Source organism: Ictalurus furcatus, chromosome 11 (assembly GCF_023375685.1).
Source record: "Ictalurus furcatus strain D&B chromosome 11, Billie_1.0, whole genome shotgun sequence".
Lineage (NCBI taxonomy): Eukaryota > Metazoa > Chordata > Actinopteri > Siluriformes > Ictaluridae > Ictalurus > Ictalurus furcatus.
The window spans coordinates 336,507-359,493 of NC_071265.1; the positions used below are offsets into that span (position 1 = coordinate 336,507).

Below are 22,987 nucleotides of genomic sequence, written 5' to 3' on the forward strand. Positions count from 1 at the left end.
CTTGAAAAAGACGTTTCTAACAAGTGGCTAAATTTTACCACAGAGGTTGTCGCGGACATTAAACGTCATCATTCCAAACAGGAAATCTCATCTACTACAGCCTCGTTATGTTTATACTCACACTCTTGCAAACTATTCCAACTCAAACTTTCCAACTTGTAGATTTATCAATTTATAGTATTTTCCAATTGTATTGTTGTTGTTGTTTTTTTTTAAATAAAAAGATCTCAAGAGTTGTCGGAAGATCAGTGGTGGTGACGTTAAAATCATGCGACCGAGATGTAGTTTATAGTCTAACATTAGCTATTTACTTCTGGCGAGTGTATTTAGGCTTCAAAATTCATAAAAGTTGTGTTCATTTGTTAAAATTATCGTAATGAATGGAACATGTAAGAATCATAAACTTTTGTTGGTCACAGTGTTTATTTTCTGCAATAATCCAAAAGCCAATGGAAAAATCCTATTGGCTTTGTGTCGAGGGAACCGGGGTGATGCTAACTTCTGGGGGTGGTCTACAAAAATACCTCATTCCTGCAGGATTGACTTCCACATTAGTGTCTGACACTTGAGAAGGGGACACACACCCCTCTCTCTTAATGTGGAGATAAAGTCCATCTCTACAGCGGGCAGTTATTACATTTATGATGGAGAAGACACCAACATGCATGTAACACCAGTCCCATTCACAAAGCGCCAGATTCTCTCAGGATAAAATTACATCGTGAGAAAACAGCTTTTAGTTATTGTCGAGATCACGAGAAAACAACAGAAAAAAAAAAACATTATTAATGCATCGCCGTTGTAGTGACAAATGACCATCTTGTCACTTAGAGGTGTTTCCGACGCGTGAAATCCGAACAAGACACACTCCAGTCTAGTACTGCTTTTATCCGTTTTATTTATCACAAAGCTCGTAGATGTCCTCTTAAACTCGCAGTAATCCCACCAACTTGCTTCCACCTGCACATGTCCTGACACGGTCAAAAATTGTGTTTCCCTCCATTACACACCTGCCTTCTCTCTGGCTACCTAAATACTAATTACACGCACACTCCACCTAGTGTTAAACAATGACATTACAACAAACGGTAAATACAACATAATGGCTCTTACAGACGCTTAGTGTTTCCGTAATAATCGGGTTTCATTTTATTTAACATAAATAAATATTAAAACGATTCATCTTATTGCTTTCTTATTGAAGCTTCTCTATAAAATAACACCCTCTTTATCATTACTTAAATACTGATATTAATATACTGAGTTTGAGTTCTGACTCTTGAGTCATTTCTCTTGGAGACACGCAATGCTCCAGTAGGTGTCGCTGTGAGCGTCTAGGTCGCGTTCCGCCACACATTCACAGAAATAGAAGAAGACGTGCGGCAGTTTTGCTGATTGATGAGCTGAGCTCTCCGACTCTACTAATCATCTTTACATTCAAATATTTCTGACAGGGTTTTACCTCCACAGTTCCATCTGATCCGTTGTGGGTGTATTTGAGGAGGTTAACTGCGTTCTGCTGTAAAGATCAAGGTAAGTTCAACTCGGCTAACAGTGGCTGAATCCTAAATGGATTTCTACTTCCTGTGCTAGTGCACTACACAGCCTATAAAATAGTGGTGTTTACACACTCTGCAGTGCACTATATATCCCGTCAGGACTCATTTGGAACGCAGCCCTAGTGAAACCTTACTGTGTGTGCAGATAATTATTCATTAATTACTACATTGACGCTAATCATAATCGGGTTTCATTTTATTAATGTCAACGCTGATTGAGCGGCTTAAAATAATATAATTTCGTATTAGTTTAGTTTTATATACGGATCAAGTTTAGATTGTTTGTTTGTTTACATATACAGCATTTAACAGACGCCTTTAAGAGGTCATGAAACCCCCCTCTTTCAGCTCAAGTCTACTTCAATGTTTTTGAGAAACGCAACTTAAATGGGCGTGGCATGGCAGGGAAGGGGCGGGATTTGCATAACTCTACTAAAATTTAAAAATAAAGGATTAAGCGTTCCCTTTTGTCACTACCACAACAATGACTAAGTTTGCTTAATTGCAGAAAAAAGGTGTTTGGTAGTGACGCTCCTTATAAAGTTACACACAGATTTTTTACCTATCTCCTCACCATGTAGCTATGAGAGAGGAACACAGGAATATTTCCTGATCAAAAATGTGGGGGTGTGGTTAAAATCCGTCTCAGCCAATGGACTAAAACATACACTGTTTCGGCAGTGACATGAAAATGCGGGACACTTTACAAATTTTGATTTACAAAGAAAACATAAAATAATTTTTTTTTGAACTTCACTTAAAAAAAAAAAGAAGAAGATATTTTTAAAAACAACAATGGAAATGGAATAAAATGCAAAAATTATTTCAATATCATTTTCATAAGTTGAAATTTAGGGGTTAGAGTTCGGGACAGCCACCTCCCAATTGAAAGTACCCAATAATTGATATATACAGTATATTAAGCTTTGATATTTTAAACATTATTATGGGTTTCAATAGATAATAGAAGGATCTTAGTAAACATCTAACATTTGAACAATTAAATGCTTTTTAAATGTGTTTTTTGGTTGTGGGCCAGCAGTTTGCACCAATTCTATAGAATGGCCCATATATTGTAAAGACATATCATACAGTTGCAATCAAAATTATTAGCCCCCATTGCAAATCAGGTTTATTGTCAAAATTGACAGACTTTCAGCCATTTGTGATGAACAAATCAAACAAAAGCAGTTGAAATAGTTCGACACAACAAATACTTTGTGGTTTCTCCAAATTCAACTGAAAATGCAAATTATAATGATTTCTCCAGTTTCAAAATGATTCAACCCCTTCATGGTGAGCATCTTTAGTACTTAGTAGAGCTCCCTTTTGCTGTTATGACCTGCTGCAAATGAGATACATAGCCAGACACCAGCTTCTGCAGCGTTCCTGAGGAATCTTCTCCCATTCCTCATGAGCAATGGCCTCCATTTCAGTAATATTCTGGGGTTTGCGTGCTGCAACCGCCTTCTTCAAATCCCACCAGAGATTTTCTATGGGGTTCAAGTCAGGAGACTGTGATGGCCCTGTAGAATCTTCCAGAAATTCTTCTGCAACCAAGCCTCTGTGGAATTTGAGATATGCTTGGGATCATTGTCCTCTTGGAAGGTCCGATGATGCCCAAGCTTCAGCTTCCTCACAGATGGCATGAGGTTTTCTCCTAGGATTTCCTGGTACTTCAGTGAATCCATCTCGCCTTCCACACGCTGCAGGTTTCCAGTGCCAGGGGATGTAAAGCAGCCCCAGAGCATCACCGAGCCTCCACCATGTGTGACTGTGGACAGAGTGTTCTTTCTTCATTCTTCTTCCTCCAGACGTACCACTGATCCATCGTGCTGAAAAGTTCCAGTTTTGTTTCATCGCTCCACAGAACAGAATCCCAAAACTTCTGTGGCTTATTTATGTGATTTTGAGCGACTTTTCTTGTGCTTTTGGCCAGTAGTGGTGAACGTCTTGGAGTTCTGGCATGGAAACCTTCTGCGTTTAGTACGCTCCTTACTGTACTCACTGAAACCTCAGTGCCTGTTACACCAAGTCTTGCTGCAGGCCTTTTACAGTCACTCGAGGGTTTTTCCACAACCTGACTTCTCACAAATCTGCTTGCAGCCGTCGATAGTTTCCTTTCTCTGCCTCGTCCAGGTATTTACGTGTTTTCTGCCCCTAGCCAGTTCAGGTATTTCATGTGTTCCAGCTCAAGCACACCTGGAACTTGATTAGTTTAGCATCAGGTGTGCTTGAGACAACACCTGTTCTGCATATTTGTGCTGTTGTGAGGGATTCTATTCAGGGGGTTGAATAATTTAGAGACTGGAAAAATTATTATAAGTTGCATTTTCAGTTGAATTTGGGGAAACCACTTGAAGCATTTGTTGTGTTGAACTACTTCAATTGTAATGGGTGTTGAATCATTTTGATTGCAACTGTACATCACTGTAGGACCTCAGCACACAAGATCATAAGCAGAAGAGAAGCATAAGCATAAGATCACCCCTTCACATGAGCCTTAAATCATGAGCCTCTGTGTGCAGACTTTGGGGCACAAAGCTAATTACAGCTCATGGCGGATTGCTGAGATCTCACTGCCCTGTGAACAATGGATGATCCCTCACAGATTAGCAAACCTCTCCTAAAACTCATTGATCTAGACCACTGGCCGAGACGTGGTGGCTGGCCTACAAGATGAAAGCCCTGTCCCTCAGCTGATAACTTTGGGAAGAGGGGGGTAACTCATCCAAACAGGCCCCATGGGCAATCAACACAGGCAAAGCCCTTTTGCTATGTTACCCAGTTGACTTTCTTTAATCACAGTCCTTATCATACCTTTGTCACCCCAACTGAATCAGGATACCTCATATATTCTAAAAGACCAAGAACTGCAAGAATAATAAAATAACAACTGAAATTGCCTATTTTCTTCTATGTCTTACCCTGTAATTATCATGCTTGTAACCACACAGTTGCATTTAGACATTTGATTGTTTAACATGCATGAGTATGTTTGATTATGGATATAGGTTTGTGATTAATTATTAGTCATGTGTTAACAACGGTCAACTTATGTCTTATTTGGTATGTGTGTGTTCCTCGTGGGATTTCCTAAAAGATGAGACTAAGGAAAATCGGGTAGCATGTTGTGTGGTGTTATTGCCTAAAGATTATAGCAAAATTGTTTAATTGGTTAAAATATAAAATCAATATGTTTGCCTTTTTCTGATGCAGATTTGAGGGGTGTCCTGTCTCCTCCTGTTGTCCTCTTTCCTACACATCATAACTTAACCTCCACAAGAATATCAAGCATTTCAACTATGATGAAGTCAGAAGAGATTAAATGTGAGCATCTGGAACCTGTGGAGAGCTGCAGTAGTGAACAAATCTCTGATACTTTCCACTCTAAGATCTCTCGCAGACGAGTGCGGGAAAAAAATTACCACTGCTCAATGTGTGGAAAGAGTTTCGATCGAGAGAGTTTTCTCAGAAAGCATCAGCGGATTCACACAGGAGAGAAACCGTATCAGTGCTCACAATGTGGGAAGAGTTTCAGTCAGAAGAGTCATGTCAGTCAGCACCAGCGCATTCACACAGGAGAGAAACCGTTTCAATGCTCGGAGTGTGGGAAGAAGTTTACCTGGCAGAGAGATGTCCAGCGACACCAGCGCATCCACACAGGGGAGAAACCGTATCAGTGTTCAGACTGTGGGAAGAAGTTTACCTGGCCGATAGCCCTCCAGCGACACCAGCATATTCACGCTGGAGAAAAGCCGCATCAGTGTTCACATTGTGAGAAGAGCTTTAGTGAGACACGTCTTCTCATAAATCATCTCCTAGTTCATACTGGAGAGAAACCATTTCACTGCTCAGAGTGTGGTATGAGTTTTAGGCTGAAGATTCATCTCCAAAAACACCAACGCATTCACACTGGAGAGAAACCATATAACTGCCTAGAGTGTGGGAAGAGTTTTACACGAAAGACTGGTCTCCAAATACACCAACGCATTCACACTGGAGAGAAACCGTATCAGTGCTCACAGTGTGCAACAAAGTTTACTACCCTGAATCATCTACAACAACATCAGCGCATTCACACTGGAGAGAAACCGTTTCACTGCCGAGAGTGTGGGAAGAGTTTTACACAAAAGTCTAGTCTCCAAATACACCAACGCATTCACACTGGAGAGAAACCGTATTTCTGTCTAGAGTGTGGGAAGAGTTTTAGTCGAGAGGACTCGCTTCAAATACACCAACGCTTTCACACTGGAGAGAAACCGTATTACTGTTCACAGTGTGCAAAGAACTTCACTACCCTGAGTCACCTCCGCCAACACGAGCGCATTCACACTGGAGAGAAACCGTATCAATGCTCGGAGTGTGGGAAGAGTTTTACTATCCTGAGTGATCTCCGAAAACACCAGCGTGTTCACACGGGAGAGAAACCGTACCCGTGCCTAGAGTGTGAGAAAAGTTTTAGCCGAGATGACGCACTCCAAGTACACAAACGCATTCACACTGGAGAGAAACCTTATTCCTGCTCACAGTGTGCAAAGAACTTTACTACCCTGGGCAATCTCCGTAAACACCGGTGCACTGGTACAGGAGAGAAATCGTATCGCTGATCGGACAGTGGGAAGAGTTTTAGTCCACACAGTGATTTTCAGCAACACAAGCACATTAACAAAGCTGAAAATAAGGATATGTTATAATTGTGTGAGATTAACATTAAGCCACACTTAAACAATTCATGGATTTCACTGCAGTAGAAAACAGTATTTTAAATCAAGGGGCATAATATTGGCACCCTTGGTAAATATGAGCAAAGAAGGTTGTAAAACAAATTGTTTCACAAAATTTTTCACAGACTTCTTTTCTCATATTTACTAAGGGTGCCAATATTAGTGGAGGGCGCTGTATTATAAAGAAAGATACCCCAAGCACAATTTTCAACCACAAATTTCCCCCCAAATAATTTATTTTTTAAAATAAATATCAAAATTATAGGTATACTGCTCATAACTAGACAAAAATAGTAAGTTGTACTGTATGTAGTAGAAGGGGCAGTGGGGTTTCCATCACTATGAAATTTTAGACGACTGGAAAATAAAATAAAATAAAAACTTTTCCAAACTATTTCAGGTTTACTCATAAAAAGAGTTCTTTTTAATGTTTTTGTTTTTTAAAAATAATTTGGCAAATATTACCTCAGTGGTTCAGACAGTGCGCTACTGATCAGAAGGTCATGAGTTCACATCCCAGCACTGATGAGCTGCCACTGCTGGGCCCTTGAGCAAGGCCCTTAACCCTCAACTGATCAGCTGTATAAATGAGATAAATGTAAATTGTTCTGGATAAGGGCCAAATGCTGTAAATGGAATAATTGCATTTTGAAGTTGGATATATTGAGATTGTAAGACATTAACAAGATCAAATATATTTTTAGATTCCTGTAATTCCATGACAGCGTGGTCAAATAGATGGTGAATAGATGTTATATTCTTGAATAGCCATGAACTAATAGAAATTGTGTGTTTTCTTGTTTTAAAAAGTCAGGATTTGACCAGATATGAGAATATTTGTTAGGAATAACAATGATGAAAAGAAAGTTCCTTTTAGAAAATTTATCAAATCAAATGTATAATACTTATTAAAGCTTCTCTTCTTGACTCTATAAAATAATACCCTCTTTATAATGACTATTACATTTCATTTCTATAGTCTTTATAACAGTGGTCTAAGCCACCGTGCGCCCTTGTCACAAATCAATCAGTGGACATTTTTACAAATCATCCATCTACCCATTTTCTATACTGCTTATTCTACAGGGTCAGGGAACCTGGAGCCTATTGCAGAGAGCATGGGGCACAAGGCACGGCACAATCACCTAAACACCAATCAGCTTACTTTGGACTGGGGGAGGAAACCAGAGTACCCAGAAGAAAACCCCACAGCAGGCAGTGGCGGGAATCAAACCCCTGGAGCTGTGAGGAAAATATGCTAACCACTAAGCCTCCAAGATTCACAGAGACGCCACTGGCGGAAAACGATGTCCTTCTTAAAACGCAAGAAGGTTGAGAACCGCTGCTTTAATCTAATGTCCATGTAACTTACACTGTCTTTTATTTCTTTGTTAAATCTGCAGATGATGATGGTGGTGGAAGAAGTGAACCTGTCTTTTCAAGTGGAGAAGTTGATCAGAAGTTGAAAGATTTATCAGTTTTTATATTTACAGTTTATTTTTTAATGATAGTGTTCTTGCAAATTTTTATCTATGGAAAGTTTTTCATTATTTTTTTTTTTCATTAAATGATAATTACTGTTTTGAATGTCCTGAGATTCATGACTTGTTATTTTATGTAAACAATGGATCAACAAAAACCTGGATTGTGTGCTGATTATTTATTTATATAGACTGATTTGTTTTATTTATACGGAAGCCCTAAGCGGCCATGCATCATTAATGTTTTTTTCTGTTGTTTTCTCGTGATCTCGACAATAACTAAAAGCTGTTTTCTCACGATGTAATTTTATCCTGAGAGAATCTGGCGCTTTGTGAATGGGACTGGTGTTACATGCATGTTGGTGTCTTCTCCATCATAAATGTAATAACTGCCCGCTGTAGAGATGGACTTTATCTCCACATTAAGAGAGAGGGGTGTGTGTCCCCTTCTCAAGTGTCAGACACTAATGTGGAAGTCAATCCTGCAGGAATGAGGTATTTTTGTAGACCACCCCAGAAGTTAGCATCACCCCGGTTCCCTCGACACAAAGCCAATAGGATTTTTCCATTGGCTTTTGGATTATTGCAGAAAATAAACACTGTGACCAACAAAAGTTTATGATTCTTACATGTTCCGTTCATTACGATAATTTTAACAAATGAACACAACTTTTATGAATTTTGAAGCCTAAATACACTCGCCAGAAGTAAATAGCTAATGTTAGACTATAAACTACATCTCGGTCGCATGACTTTAATGTTACCACCACTGATCTTCCGACAACTCTTTCAATCTTTATTTATTTTAATCTTTTTAAACCAATACAATTGGAAAATACTATAAATTGATAAATCTACAAGTTGGAAAGTTTGAGTTGGAATAGTTTGCAAGAGTGTGAGTATAAACACAACGAGGCTGTAGTAGATGAGATTTCCTGTTCGGAGTGATGGCGTTTAATGTCCGCGACAACCTCTGTGATAAAATTTAGCCACTTGTAAGCAACCGTCATTTTCAAGACACATAAAAGCTTTCTCTCTCTCTTTTCTTTTTTTTTTTAATCCTGAGTGGGATATTACTGATGTATTTTATGGCATAGTATAAACCGTGAACATATATTGAGATTGTGTTAAGCACAGACCTTAGTCAAGCAAAAAGCCAATTCAAAACCCTGTTGACTTCGGGATAATTTATGTCCACGAGAAAACAACAGAAGAAAAAAAGTAATAATGCATGGCCACTTAGGGCTTCCGTATATTTATGATTAAAGATGAATGAATGTATGAATATAATCACTTTGAGCTGGGAAACCTGCTGTTCAATTTGGAAGACACAGTGACACATATCAACATTGCTACTAGAGATGTGAGAACTTCAATTTCAAAACAGAAATATGTCATAGCCCTGAGGGTAAGTAACATATTGCCTGGGGCAGAAACAGTCTGGTTTGCTGCTCAAATCTTCACTTTTAATGTGTGTTATATTGTTTAATTTAGTTTTATTTTCCCTTTGCTAACCAGTTCATGAGCGCTAATACAATGCTCCAGTAGGTGTCGCTGTGAGCGTCTAGGTCTCGTGCCGCCACACTTTCACAGAAATAGAAGAAGACGTGCGGCAGTTTTGCTGATTGATGATCTGAGCTCTCCGACTCTACTAATCATCTTTACATTCAAATATTTCTGACAGGGTTTTACCTCCACAGTTCCATCTGATCCGTTGTGGGTGTATTTGAGGAGGTTAACTGCGTTCTGCTGTAAAGATCAAGGTAAGTTCAACTCGGCTAACAGTGGCTGAATCCTAAATGGATTTCTACTTCCTGTGCTAGTGCACTACACAGCCTATAAAATAGTGGTGTTTACACACTCTATAGTGCACTATATATCCTATCAGGACTCATTTGGAACGCAGCCCTAGTTAAAAAGGACAATGGGCCTCATTTATCCAGATGAAATCGAGCGGATTTATGAGTAAATAGTTCGTGTTATCGTTTACTCGAGAAACCTGATATTCATGAAAATCCTTTAATTTCGAAGAATCTTTTTTTAATTATTATTATATATATTCTACTCGTGCTGCTGTGTGTGTGTGTGTGTGTGTGTGTGTGTGTGTGTGTGTGTATACATTTACGCATAATAAAACTAACTAATGTAAACCTTGATTTGATCTTCTTCAATGCAAATGTATACAGTATAAAATCTGCATGGATTACTGCACTTCTATATCTGCAATATTCTGTTGAGTTTAAATTTATTTATTTACATTTATAACAGCGTAGTTGAATGCTCAAATCTGATTGGTCAGAAGGTGTGCATTATTTTCGTCTAACAGCACCTTTAATCCATTATACGAAAATAAAGAAAGCCAGCCAGTGCAAATCCATAAATAAGTCTAGTCGCTCCATTACTGAAATGTAGAATGACTGAAATTCCAGTCATGGAAAGGGATTTTCTCCACAAATAAAACGAGAGACGAGCCAAATAACCTGTCCGTCTGGAATGACCTGCACAGGTGTTCTGAACACTCCAGTATGACCAGGTATTTCCATGAAGCCACGCCCCTTTCCCCATCTCATTCACTCTCACTTTAGGTATATGGAGAATATTTTGAGTTCACTGACGTGAAATAAATTCTAACAATATATGCATGACTTAGCTAGAAGTACACAAATATACAGTATATTTATCATCACTTTCCTGTATTTATTAGGGATGTCTCTAAAATGTCAAAGTGCCTCTTTCAGATTAAAAAAAAAAAAAAAAAGATAAAGATTTCAACCCAAAAACCTTGAATAGGCCTACAACCCAGTGTCAAGCAAAACACTTTACAAGCCATTTTAATTGGGATGATGATTAGAACACAGCAGCATCAACTACATTATACAGCAGGTTTATTAAAGGAATACATCAAAATGTTTTACTTTTCTTTTACTGTTTACTATGTAATACTGCAGAAACACTTAAACATCCACCATCCAGTTGACTTCTTGTGATTTCCACAGTTCCTGACTGCACAGCTGGTACTATTATTACGCCTCCTCTACTCTTCTTAAAACTGAAATGGTGGAAATGCTTGTTTTCTTGTCTTCTGTAATGGTTTTGAATGATTAAATCTGTGATTGCTTGTAGCAGTATTTTAAAATGGAAAATGATGATAATCATTCTTTGCCCTTGACGTTGATCTGCTCTGTTGTATCGGACACAAACTTGGATGGATTTAAGGAAAAAGTCAAGACAGAATGAATTATTGAATGAAGGAAGCGTATAGTGTTGGATGGTGTACAGGTGTAAGCAATGAATAGCAAGGAGAACCTAGAAGAGAACTTGCAATATGTAAACCATTTTATTTATGGATAAATTTATACATTTATAATTTTTATCAAATAAAATGTAAAGTGGAGTTTACAGTATTGGAACAGTTCATTTACAGAAGCTGCTCAGTACGTAAGGGAGCTGATTGACACCTCCCTCCTAGCGACGGGAGACGTGAGCCAGACGTCAACCTGGCAAATGTTCCAGAGAAAGATCGCTGTGTTTACTGCGAATACATCAGCACGTGTCACTACTGTGGTTCCTAGAATCAACTATAGACGCATATCTAGCAATTCTTTTGTGTTTAGTTTTTGCCTTCATTGTTTTCCATTTATTGAATGCACCTTGCACAACCCAAAAGAACACTCTTGTCATGGTGTGTTGTATAAAATCTAAGTCCCCCAGATTTTCACGGCTATGCACAGTGGCAGTTTGAATTTGGATAATGTTTCCTGACTGGGGCAACAGGAAAGCATTCCTCTGGAAAGCATTGTTGAGAGATTCTGCTGATGACATAGCCATGTATGCCCAGGAGTCAAAATTGGCTTTACTATTTGGGTGGAATGGAGGGCATTCTCTCTCTCTCTCTCTCTCTCTCTCTCTCTCTCTCCTTTGTCAATCACAGCAACACTCATGGGTATTTGCGAGCTCATGTATGCGGAAGAGAGCGGGTACGCCATCCTCGGACATGTGTTACCCTGCCTATGACACAGCATAAGCAACAGTTCCAAGAGATGCAGAGATTGGCTTCACATATCTCAGAATGAAGTAGTCTCTTGATTGGTAGCTGTTGTGAGTTATCTAGTGTGTGGGAACTGGTAAGACCAAATTGGGGAGAAAATAGGGGGAACACACACACACAAAAAAAACCCTCAACAATTTAATTTATTGCTGAATAGTTGCTGAGTAGAGCATCCTGCCTCCATGCCCAGTGTTCCTGGAATATATCAGTGATCAGGAATTGTAAAGTGAGGTGATGATTGTCCGTTTTGTCTAAGTGGAAGTAGCTGAGAAGTGGTTCAAGCAGACATGACCAGAGCAGGATCGCCACCCCAAGATCTTTCACTAGCAGCATCCAAATTCTCTCCAGAACACACCAGTCGGTTTCCAGACAGGAAAGCTCTTCTGTAGCTCAGATTTTCAGCTTATAAACTATAGCAAAATATCTATGTGGTTAAAAATATTGAAACATTTTGTTTTTTTTCTGATGCAGATTTGAGGGGTGTGCTGTCTCCTCCACTTGTCCTCTTTCCTACACGTCATACATTTATCTCCAGAAGAATATCAAGCGTTTCAACTATGATGAAATCAGAAGATATTAAATGTGAGGATCTGGAACCCGTGGAGAGCTGCAGTAGTGAACAAATGCTATCTAATACTTTCCATACTAATGTCTCTCACAGACAAGTGCAAAAAGTAATTCACCACTGCTCACTGTGTGGGAAGAGTTTCAGTCGGAAGACGTATCTCAGACAGCATCAGCGGACTCACACGGGAGAGAAGCCCTATCACTGCTCACAATGTGGGAAGAGCTTCAGTCAGAAGAGTCATGTCAAACAACACCAGCGCATCCACACAGGAGAGAAACCGTATCGATGCTCAGAGTGTGGGAAGAAGTTTACCTGCCAGAGTCACCTCCAGCGACACCAGCGCATTCATGCAGGAGAGAAACCGTATCAGTGTTCACATTGTGAGAAGAGGTTTAGTGAGAGAGGTTTTCTCATAAATCACCTCCGAGTTCATACAGGAGAGAAACCGTATCAGTGCTCAGAGTGTGGGATGAGTTTTACACAGAGGAGTAATCTCCAAAAACACCAACGTATTCATACAGGAGATAAACCGTATAACTGCCTGGACTGTGGGAAGAGTTTTACACAAAAGTCTACTCTCCAGATACACCAACGCATTCACACTGGAGAGAAACCGTATTACTGCTCACAGTGTGCAAAGAACTTCACTACCCTGAGTAATCTCCGAAAACACCAGCGCGTTCACACTGGAGAGAAAACATTTCACTGCTCGGAGTGTGGGAAGAGTTTCAGGACACACAGAAATTTTCAGCAACACAAGCACATTTACACGGCGGAGAACGAGGACCTACAGTTCTCAACAGAAAGTGTGGTGATTACCTAATTTTATTTTAAATGCCTAATTTGAGTCAAATAGGATATTTAACCACTTTATTAAACCTGCTGGAATGTTTTGATTATATATATATATATATATATATATATATATATATATATATATATATATATATATATATATATATATATATATATATAAATATATATATAATATAAAATCTTGCTATGTAGTAGAAGGGGCAGTGGAGTTTCAATCACTATGAACTTTTAAACCGTGTGGAAACTGTATGCTCCAAACAATTTCATATTCACTCATTAAAGTAGGAGTTGTTTACATTTTTACAATTCCATTCCCATGTTGGATATATTGAGAATGTAAGACATCGACAAGATTATATATTATACATATTCTCAAATTCCTGTAATTCCAATACAGCGTGGTCAAATACAGTGGTGCTTGAAGGTTTGTGAACTCTTCAAAATTTGTACATTTCTGCATAAATATGATCTAAAACATCATCAGATTTTCACACGAGTCCTAAAAGTATTTAAAGAGAACCCAATTAAACACATAAGACAAAAATATTTGACTCGGTCAATTATTTATTGAGGAAAATGATCCGATATTACAGATCTGTGAAGGGTAAAAGTATGTGCACCTCTAGAATTAGCAGTTAATCTGAAGGTGAGATTAGAGTCAGGTGTTTTTAATCAGTGGGATGATGATCAGATGTGAGTGAGTGAGCGTCCTGTTTTATTTAAAGAACAGGGATCTATCAGACTCTGATATTCACAACACGTGTTTGTGGAAGTGTATCATGGCACAAACAAAAGAGATTTCTGAGGACTGCCGAAAAAGTGTTGTTGAAGCTCATCAGGCTGGAAAAGGTCACAAAACATCTGTAAAGAGTTTGGACTCCACCAATCCACAGTCAGACAGATTGTGTCCAAATGGAGGAAATTCAACACCATGGTTCCCCTCCCCAGGAGTGGAGACCAACAAAGATCACTCCAAGAGCAAGACGTGTAATAGTCCACGAGGTCACAGAGGAGCCCAGGGTAACTTCTAACCAACTAAAGTCCTCTCTCACATTGGCTAATGCTAATGTTCATGAGTCCACCATCAGGAGAACACTGAACAACAACGGTGTGCATGGCAGGGTTACAAGGAGAAAGCCTCTGCTCTCCAAAAAGAACATTGCTGCTCTTCTGCAGTTTGATAAAGATCACGTGGACGAGTCGGAAGATTAATGGAAAATGTTTTGTGGATGTATGAATAGACCAAAATAGAACTTTTTGGTTTAAATGAGAGGTGTTATGTTTGGAGAAAAGAAAACACTACATTCCAGCAGAAGAACCTTATCCCATCTGTGAAACATGGTGGTGGTAGTGTCAGGGTTTGGACCTGTTTTGCTGCATCTGGACCAGGACAACTTTTCATTATTGATTGAACAATGAATTGTGAATGATACCAGCAAATTCTAAAGGAAAATATCAGGACATCTGTCCATGAACTGAATCTGAAGAGAAAGTGGGTCATGCAGCAAGACAACGATCCTAAACACACGAGACGTTCTACCAAAGAACGGTTAAAGAAGAATAAAGTTCATGTTTTGGAACGTCAAAGTCTTGACCTTAATCCAGTAGAGATGGATGAGAGTAAAATTCCTCCATCGTCATAATCAATGAAATTAAACAATTGTCGTAACTCTGTAATGATTTTTTAAAAATTAAATAATAAAAGGGATTTCTGATATTTTGCCAGAATAGCTGACAGACATGAATAATCTTTTTGTGGATCATTTACCTGAATTAGGAAGTGACCTATTAGGGAAATTAGGTAATCACTCCTTTAAACAGGCAGTTAAACTACTGTGTGCTTACATTTCCATTGTGAGGAGAGCACATGGCTTCTCTTTATGGACTTTTTCAGCACTACTGGATATTTCAGTCCTCTTGGTTTAAGATTGTTTAAGTAATATATATATATATATATATATATATATATATATATATATATATATACACTATATAGCCAAAAGTATGTGTACTCCCGACCGTCACTCCCATATGTGCTTTCTGAACGTCCCGTTCCACATTTATTCCCCCTTTCCTTCTATAATGCGTGGCTGTGGGGATTAGTGTTCATTCAGCTACAAGAGTGTTAGTGAGGTTGAAGTCAGGCGCTGATGTTGATGTGAGGAGACTCCAGTTCCAGTTCATCCCAAAGGTGATGAGTCAGTGGGGTTGAGGTCAGGGTTCTGTGCAGGACACTCGAGTTCTTCTACCTTCTTCCAACCTTCGCACACCACGTCTTCATGGAGCTCACTTTCTGCACAAGGACATTGTCATGCTGGAACAGTGTTTGGGTTCTTCTTAGTTCCAGTGAAGGGAAACTGTAATGCTACAGCGTACAGAGACGTTCTACAGAATTGAGTGCTTCAGACTTTGTGGTAACAGTTTGGAGAAGAACCACATATGGGTGTGATGGTCAGGGGTGCACATACTTTTGGATATATAGAGTACTTCTGGCCTCTTCACTGAAAGTAATAATGTAAGGCTTTTTGAGAAATTGCATAAATCCAGAGTCTAAATAGGATCCCGTTATCCATGTCAAAGGTTTATTAAACAAATCCGGTCCAGCAAGAACAGTGTGTGTGATGCATAGATAAAGAGTCAAATACACTGAAGGAAAAAGGCAGAATATAATGAATAATACTTTACATATTTAACAATCTTTCATCCGTCTTTTAACAATAGTACCCACATTTAGGTGGCTCAGGGTGGTGGTTCAGACCTTGGTAAAAATGGTCGCATAAAAATACTTACTCTTGGGCTTGATCATCTATTTTTCTTCTTAAAGCTTCTCTCCTTGACTCTGTAACATAACACCTTTATAATTACTGCAAGCACTGAGTGGTGTTGATTTTTTTTATTTCTCTTTGTATTGCTCTTGAGGAGACACTTATTTTAATCTAATGGTTTTAAATGCATCAAATAACCATATCCAGATTTTCATGTGTATGGACAACTTCTGTATTTTCTTTGATGTAGCACTTTTTAAAACAATAGCATTTGATATATTAAGACAGCCAAATTATGACTTAATTCCTCTAAACATTCAGAATGTGTGTGTATATATATATATATATATATATATATATATATATATATATATATATATATATATATATATATATAATCAGTGACTAATTTTATATCTATATACACATAAAATGGCATCACAGAATTTGGGCATTATCAAACTTCTATTCCCAAATTTGATTGAATTCACATCTTTAATTTAACATATCTGAAAGCCACAGTTTTACAATATTACTGTTGTATGATATTTTTGTTGTGTTTGTAAGAAAAATCTCTAGTTGTTATGGGGGAAGAAGATGATCATTGTGTGATCTTGTCAGGTTGGTGCTGGTGAAGCTCTCGTCTCCAACATGGTAGTGAGATCACAGTGTGGATCAACATGCTTCCTTATGAATTGTTGTTGCTGTTATCTTTTCCCTGCTCTAATTATTTCTGTCACAGAAAACCCAGATGTGTAAAAAGTGTTGGTACTGGGTCCAAGGATTAAGACCTGTTTTGTTTGACCTGATTAAAAGAGAGTAACCAGATATCCAGTGTTGATGTCCTTATTACACTGTTAACCCAGTTATCTAAGAGAATTCCTCTGGTCTGGCATAGCAATGAAAAGTGTGTATATATCCTGCTTCTGAACCTCTTAAAAACAGCATGTACAAAGAAATCAACAAGGGACCTATCAGAATCTTCTGTATGTTTTAGGTCAGAAAACCTAAAACCTTCTCATGGCAAGGATAGATGTCAATCAAATTCTTCTTGTTTCCACTGATTTGAGACTATGTTAAATATACTGACATCTACTACTGAAGATTCATTTCCTAACATCTCATTTTATTAATAAAAATAATAAGAAGAAACTCACTGTATTACTGGGAAATATATCATTCGTGTACACAACTGATCCTTCAGAATCCTGTCAGAAACTGTGCTTACTTTAGCTAACCTGGCTAAACAAACAAGAAATCTGGAAACATTTTTATAGCCACAACAGCATTCGAGATGTTGGGTGAGAAAGGTCTAGCATGCAGTCAGTGTTCCATTTCATCCTAAAAGTGAGCAGTGTGGTCAAGTGGGTTTTTATTGTCGTTCCTCTATATAGCGTGTATACACTGGGACATGTCGTTTCTTCAGGACCATGGTGCAACACAGAACAGTACACAAGACTACACAACAGTGTGAGACGAGTGCAAGACAGCACACAGGATAATAAACCCACAGAACATGGGCTGTAAACGGTAAACTGTTGTGTGATGTAGCAGCAGTAAGTATAGCAGCAATATTGGAAAAACAAGTTCTATAATGTAAAGTGACTGGTGCAGCTGTGTAAAGTGCAGGTGTACAGTGGTATGAGTCTTAATGGGTAAGGTGTTTGGCTATCCCAGGTGAGCGTTCAGAGACAGCAGGGTGTTGAGTAATCTTTTGCTTGTATTTTTCTCATTTGTAAGTCGCTTTGGATAAAAGTGTCTGCTAAGTGAATAAATGTAAATGTAATCTGACTGCCTCAGGGAAGAAACTGTCATGGAGTCTGCTGGTGGTGGCACGGATGCTTCTGTACCTTCTGCCAGATGGCAGGTGGGTGAAGAGTCCATGAGACAGGTGAAAGGGTCATCCGCAAAACTGGTGCCTTTGCGGATGCAGCAGCTGTTGAATGAGGTATTGATGGTAGGTACATTTATTTAAAAGGTTTTCCAATTGGTGTAGGCTACACGTAACGTGCACCATATTAGGGCCATTGTAATGCTGGAACAATGTGTGTTATATTGTTTAATTTAGTTTTATTTTCCCTTTGCTAACCGGTTCATGAGCGCTAATACAATGCTCCAGTAGGTGTCGCTGTGAGCGTCTAGGTCGCGTTCCGCCACACATTCACAGAAATAGAAGAAGACGTGCGGCAGTTTTGCTGATTGATGATCTGAGCTCTCCGACTCTACTAATCATCTTTACATTCAAATATTTCTGACAGGGTTTTACCTCCACAGTTCCATCTGATCCGTTGTGGGTGTATTTGAGGAGGTTAACTGCGTTCTGCTGTAAAGATCAAGGTAAGTTCAACTCGGCTAACAGTGGCTGAATCCTAAATGGATTTCTACTTCCTGTGCTAGTGCACTACACAGCCTATAAAATAGCGGTGTTTACACACTCTGTAGTGCACTATATATCCTATCAGGACTCATTTGGAACGCAGCCCTAGTGAAACCTTACAGTGTGCAGATAATTATTGATTAATTATTAAATTGGAGCTGATTGTGTGTATGAATGGTCTTTATTTTGAACTTTGCACCACCCTGTGCAGGTGCTCTGGGCCGCTAGCATTGCTAATTACAGTATTAAGTTGCTATGTAAGTTTAGCTCGCTAACAGCTTTAATCTGGTCAGTACCGTAGCATGTCCAGTCTGGTGTTTCTAGAGAAATGTTTCCTTTCCTCGAGCTATTGACTAAGTAAAAGTAATATTCAGGAATATCACTTAAGCATATTTTGCAAATATTTGCAACCTGCTAGTATATTTACTGTGTGTTGGCTTTTGACAGTGAATGATTGTGACTGTTGAGAGATGCCCTTGACTTGTCCTGACACTAGCTAGAGTTCGAAGTTAGCAAAAAAAGAAAAAGAAAAGCAGGCCTCATTATGTATTATTTTAGCAAGCTAATAGTGTTAGAATCTTTACAGGTATAAATGAATAGCCCGGTAAAACCAGCAGATGGTTGAACTGAAGAATAGTCTCCGAATCGTGAGTCAAGTGTGGCCAAAAAGTCCTTTTTAATCTACCTGAAGATCTTAGTTCCAAAGCTCCATAAAGGGATCTCCATGTTCACGCAAGCCTTGGGGAGACCGAGGCGTCGGGGACATCTGATCTCTACGGTCTGTCTCCTGGAGCGTCCCCCACGTTAGAAGTTCCACAGAAAGACAGGGGCTGGTGACTGAAGGCTTTACAATGGACAACATTAGGCAGCAGCTACGTCAAATAAGTGGGTCCTGAGGACGATATCTCGGGTATACACACTTCAGTTTATCAGGACTCGGGGTGTCGTTCATATCCCTGGACAACTCTCAGATCTCTCTGTCTTTTAGCCTGCGTTCACACGTACAGTACAGAGCCTCGCAGCGACTGGAGACCGTTCGATCTCGATGAGCGCTGGCGACTTACAGCGACCAGGTGTGGGAGTGTCCAGCGACGCGACGAAGTTGCGAAAAGTTTATGCAAATTCGGAGCGACTTGGTGCAGCCAATGGGAGTGAAGCCAGTAGATTGCACGTGATCAGCGATCTGCCATGCTGCCTGCGAGTCCGAACTGTTTTGTGGACCCGGACAGTCTGGCGTATGCGTTTGCTTCTCCTTCATCTCGCAGGATGTGATGCATATATACACTGGTGAATTTTATATACAAACACTCTCCCTCCAGAATGTTTACTTTTATCATCAAGAAAACTCTTTTGTTGTCAAAAGTGGAACACTAGTTGTGCCACCCACTGATAAATGTTACTATGGCAACCAGTAGTAGGAACGCCTACTGGCGTCTTTGTAGTACAGCGACTGGTGACGTGCAGCGATAAAATTGCTGTGTGTGAATGTACTTTACTGGGGCAGTGGTAGCTCCGTGGTTAAGACGTTGGTTTACTGATCAGAAGGTTCTGAGTTCAAATCCCAGCACCCCCGAGCTTCCACTGCTGGGCCCTTGAACAAGGCCCTCAACTGCTCAGCTGTATAAATGGGATAAATGTAAGTGGCTCTGGATAACGGCATCTACCAAATGCCGTAAATGTACTGCATGCAACCTCGGAGTATCCTGTTTGCCTCACATAGCTAAACTGCCTCGGTGCAGGTTCCTCCTCTACAACTTCAGGAGTAGCCATTTCCATCAGAGATCACTCAGGTGCTTGTTCAGTCCCATATCATTTCACTGACAGTCGCAATATCCTTCCAGAATGCACCAGCTGTTGTCAGACAGCTCAGACGGGTCTAGTTCTAAATTTCACTTTTATTAAATTAAGCTGTGTGGTTTATTTGTTAAAAATATTCAACCACTGACCATTTTTGCTTCCTTCTGATCTAGATACAAGTGGTGTCCTGTCTTCTCCTGCTGTCTTTTTTCCCACCTGTACTCTTCCTCTAAATTTACTTCTGAAAGAACCTCAAGATCAAAATAAGATGAAGGCAAACCAAATGAAATGTGAGAATCTGGAACCAACAGAGAGCTCCAGCAGTCTCCAAAGGTCCTCTGGTACTTTCCACACCGGCCCCTCTCTCGGACGAGTCCAAAAAGACGTTCACCGGTGTTCACAGTGTGGAAAGATCTTCAGTCAGAAGTGCAATCTCAAACAACACCAGCACGTTCACACGGGAGAGAAGCCGTATCCATGTTCGCACTGCGGGAAGAGTTTCAGCCTGAAGAGTACGCTCAAACAACACCAGCGAACGCATACGGGAGAGAAGCCGTATCGGTGTTCGCACTGCGGGAAGAGCTTTACGCAAACGACTCATCTCCAGCAACACCAGCGCATTCACACTGGAGATAAACCGTATCACTGCTTAGACTGTGGGAAGAGTTTTAGTCGAGTAGGAACCCTCCAGGTCCACCAGCGCCTTCACACTGGAGAGAGGCCGTATTACTGCTCGCTCTGTGGGAAGTGTTTTAGCGAGAGAGGCACACTCGTCCAACACCTGCGAATTCACACCGGAGAGAAACCTTACCACTGCTTGCAGTGCGGGAAGAGTTTTGTTGGAAAGAGCAATCTCAAACAACACCAGCGTATTCACTCGGGAGAGAAGCCATATCCGTGCTCGTACTGCGGGAAGAGTTTCACACAGAGGGGTAATCTCCGGAAGCACCTGCGTATTCACACGGGAGATAAACCGTACCACTGCTCGGAGTGTGGGAAGAGTTTCACACAAGGAACCGATCTCCAAGTGCACCAACACATTCACACCGGGGAGAAGCCCTACCACTGTTCAGCATGCGCCAAGAGCTTCACCAGTTACAGTAATTTCCACCAGCACCAGCGCATCCACACCGGAGAGAAACCGTACCCGTGCTCACGGTGCGGGAAGAGCTTTAGGACCCACAGAAATCTACAGCGACACCAGCACGTCCACGCAGCTGAGAACGAGGACGTTTGTAGTGTGATCGTTAACTAGTTCTGTCCTCAATACTTTATTCTGGGTCAAATGATATCTCTGATCAACTCTATACTGGAGATTCCAGTGGTGAATTTCGTTCGTTCCCTTCCGATTACTCTATGAATTATGCAGCTGTGGATTTTATACGGTGTGGAACATAACAATGCGTATTTAATATTATATTCTTAACGCATGCCCACGTTGAATATTATCTGGTACGTTGTTTGAATTCTAAAGCAGAACGGTCAGATAGTCGGTGTATATAATTGTTAGACATTTGAATATCCGTGCATTAAGAGAAATTGGTTAATTGGTTGATTTAAAAGTCATGTGAGTATTTGTTATGAACATGTTGGTGAATAAGACGTTCCTGCACCGTGACGGTAAGATGAACACCGTAGTAGTTTTTTTAACAGGAAATATAAAAGGGATGTCTGCGGTTTCACTGAAATGTCTGATAATCCTAAATCATTGTAGTTCGTTTACCTCAATAAGGAAAGGATGTAAATGCTGCGTGCTTGCTTTGCCGTTAGTTCAGTGCCTTCACTTTATGGTCCTTTCCACCACTGATGTTGTTATTTTTATTTTTTTTTCATGAGCTTGATGAGGTAACGTGTATTTCTGGCCTCAGGGCTGTAAATAGTGATCTGTTAAAACTAATACCTCCTGTTGGAACCTGCTAAGATGGCTCAAGATGGCGGTTCAGGCCTCGGTCATGATGAGCTTTATGAAAACACTGTATCTCAGGCTTTACAGTATCTTCATTCTTTCTTTAGCTTACCTTCATTACTCTATAACTTTTCCAGTCCTTCCAGGATTCTGCGATCGCAGAGATTAACCCAAAGTCAAGCCAACTCCAGTTTTTCAGAGTTACTACAGATTCGGGCTGAGACGCGTCACATAATTTCTTATTCACGTGCGGTTGCAATTTCTCCAGTTCAAGTAGTTTTCCACAAAAAAAAAGGCGCAACAAACTGCAAATTGCATCATCGCAAATTCTGGAAAAAACCCGCAGTAAAATCAAGCGTTTTTAGCCGCGAACAATCACGAAAAACTCCACGAGATCCTGTTTGGACTGAATAACACTGTTTTAATTACTACAGTCTCTGACGGTTTGTTTGGGGTTTTTAAATACGCATGAACAGGTTTTTCCACAACACTTGGTAATATACAGGAGATGGAAGCAGGATGTTCTAACAAACATCGTATCTACAGTGCAAAACCCCTCTAGAACGATAGACGTCATCTTCATACGGAAATCGACCACAGTGACACAGTTTAAGAATGATTTTGATTGGACTGCACATATTCTGCCGTAATGGAACATGTTCAGCACTAAGATGCAGTTCGCTGAAATGACAGGAAGTGATTTACAGAACGTTCTGAATATGAACTGACTGTGTTTATGTGCACACTAAATCAATTTGTTATACATGGCCAACCACACCACCGTTACTGAGCCCTTCAAAATAACACATTGTCTGGTTTATATCTGCTTATTTATAAAATAGGGTCACTTTTATTTGTGTTTTATTTTCAACCGTGTTTGTGTATTATCAGACTAAAATAACATCACTCACCATCATCGTTATTTCTTATAAATTTGTTCATG

The 22,987-nt window shown here is 39.8% G+C and overlaps 1 protein-coding gene across 1 annotated transcript; it reads left to right on the forward strand.

The window, feature by feature from the left end:
• The first annotated feature begins 1,386 nt into the window (after positions 1-1,386).
• LOC128615106 (zinc finger protein 850-like) lies at positions 1,387-22,371 on the forward strand. Its single transcript, XM_053636965.1, has 7 exons — positions 1,387-1,533; positions 4,779-6,159; positions 9,127-9,175; positions 9,452-9,530; positions 12,287-13,194; positions 18,223-18,301; positions 20,312-22,371. Exons 2-7 carry the CDS (start codon positions 4,865-4,867, stop codon positions 21,391-21,393), a joined length of 3,492 nt encoding a protein of 1,163 aa, XP_053492940.1. The 5' UTR covers positions 1,387-1,533; positions 4,779-4,864; the 3' UTR covers positions 21,394-22,371.
• Positions 22,372-22,987: the final 616 nt, after the last annotated feature.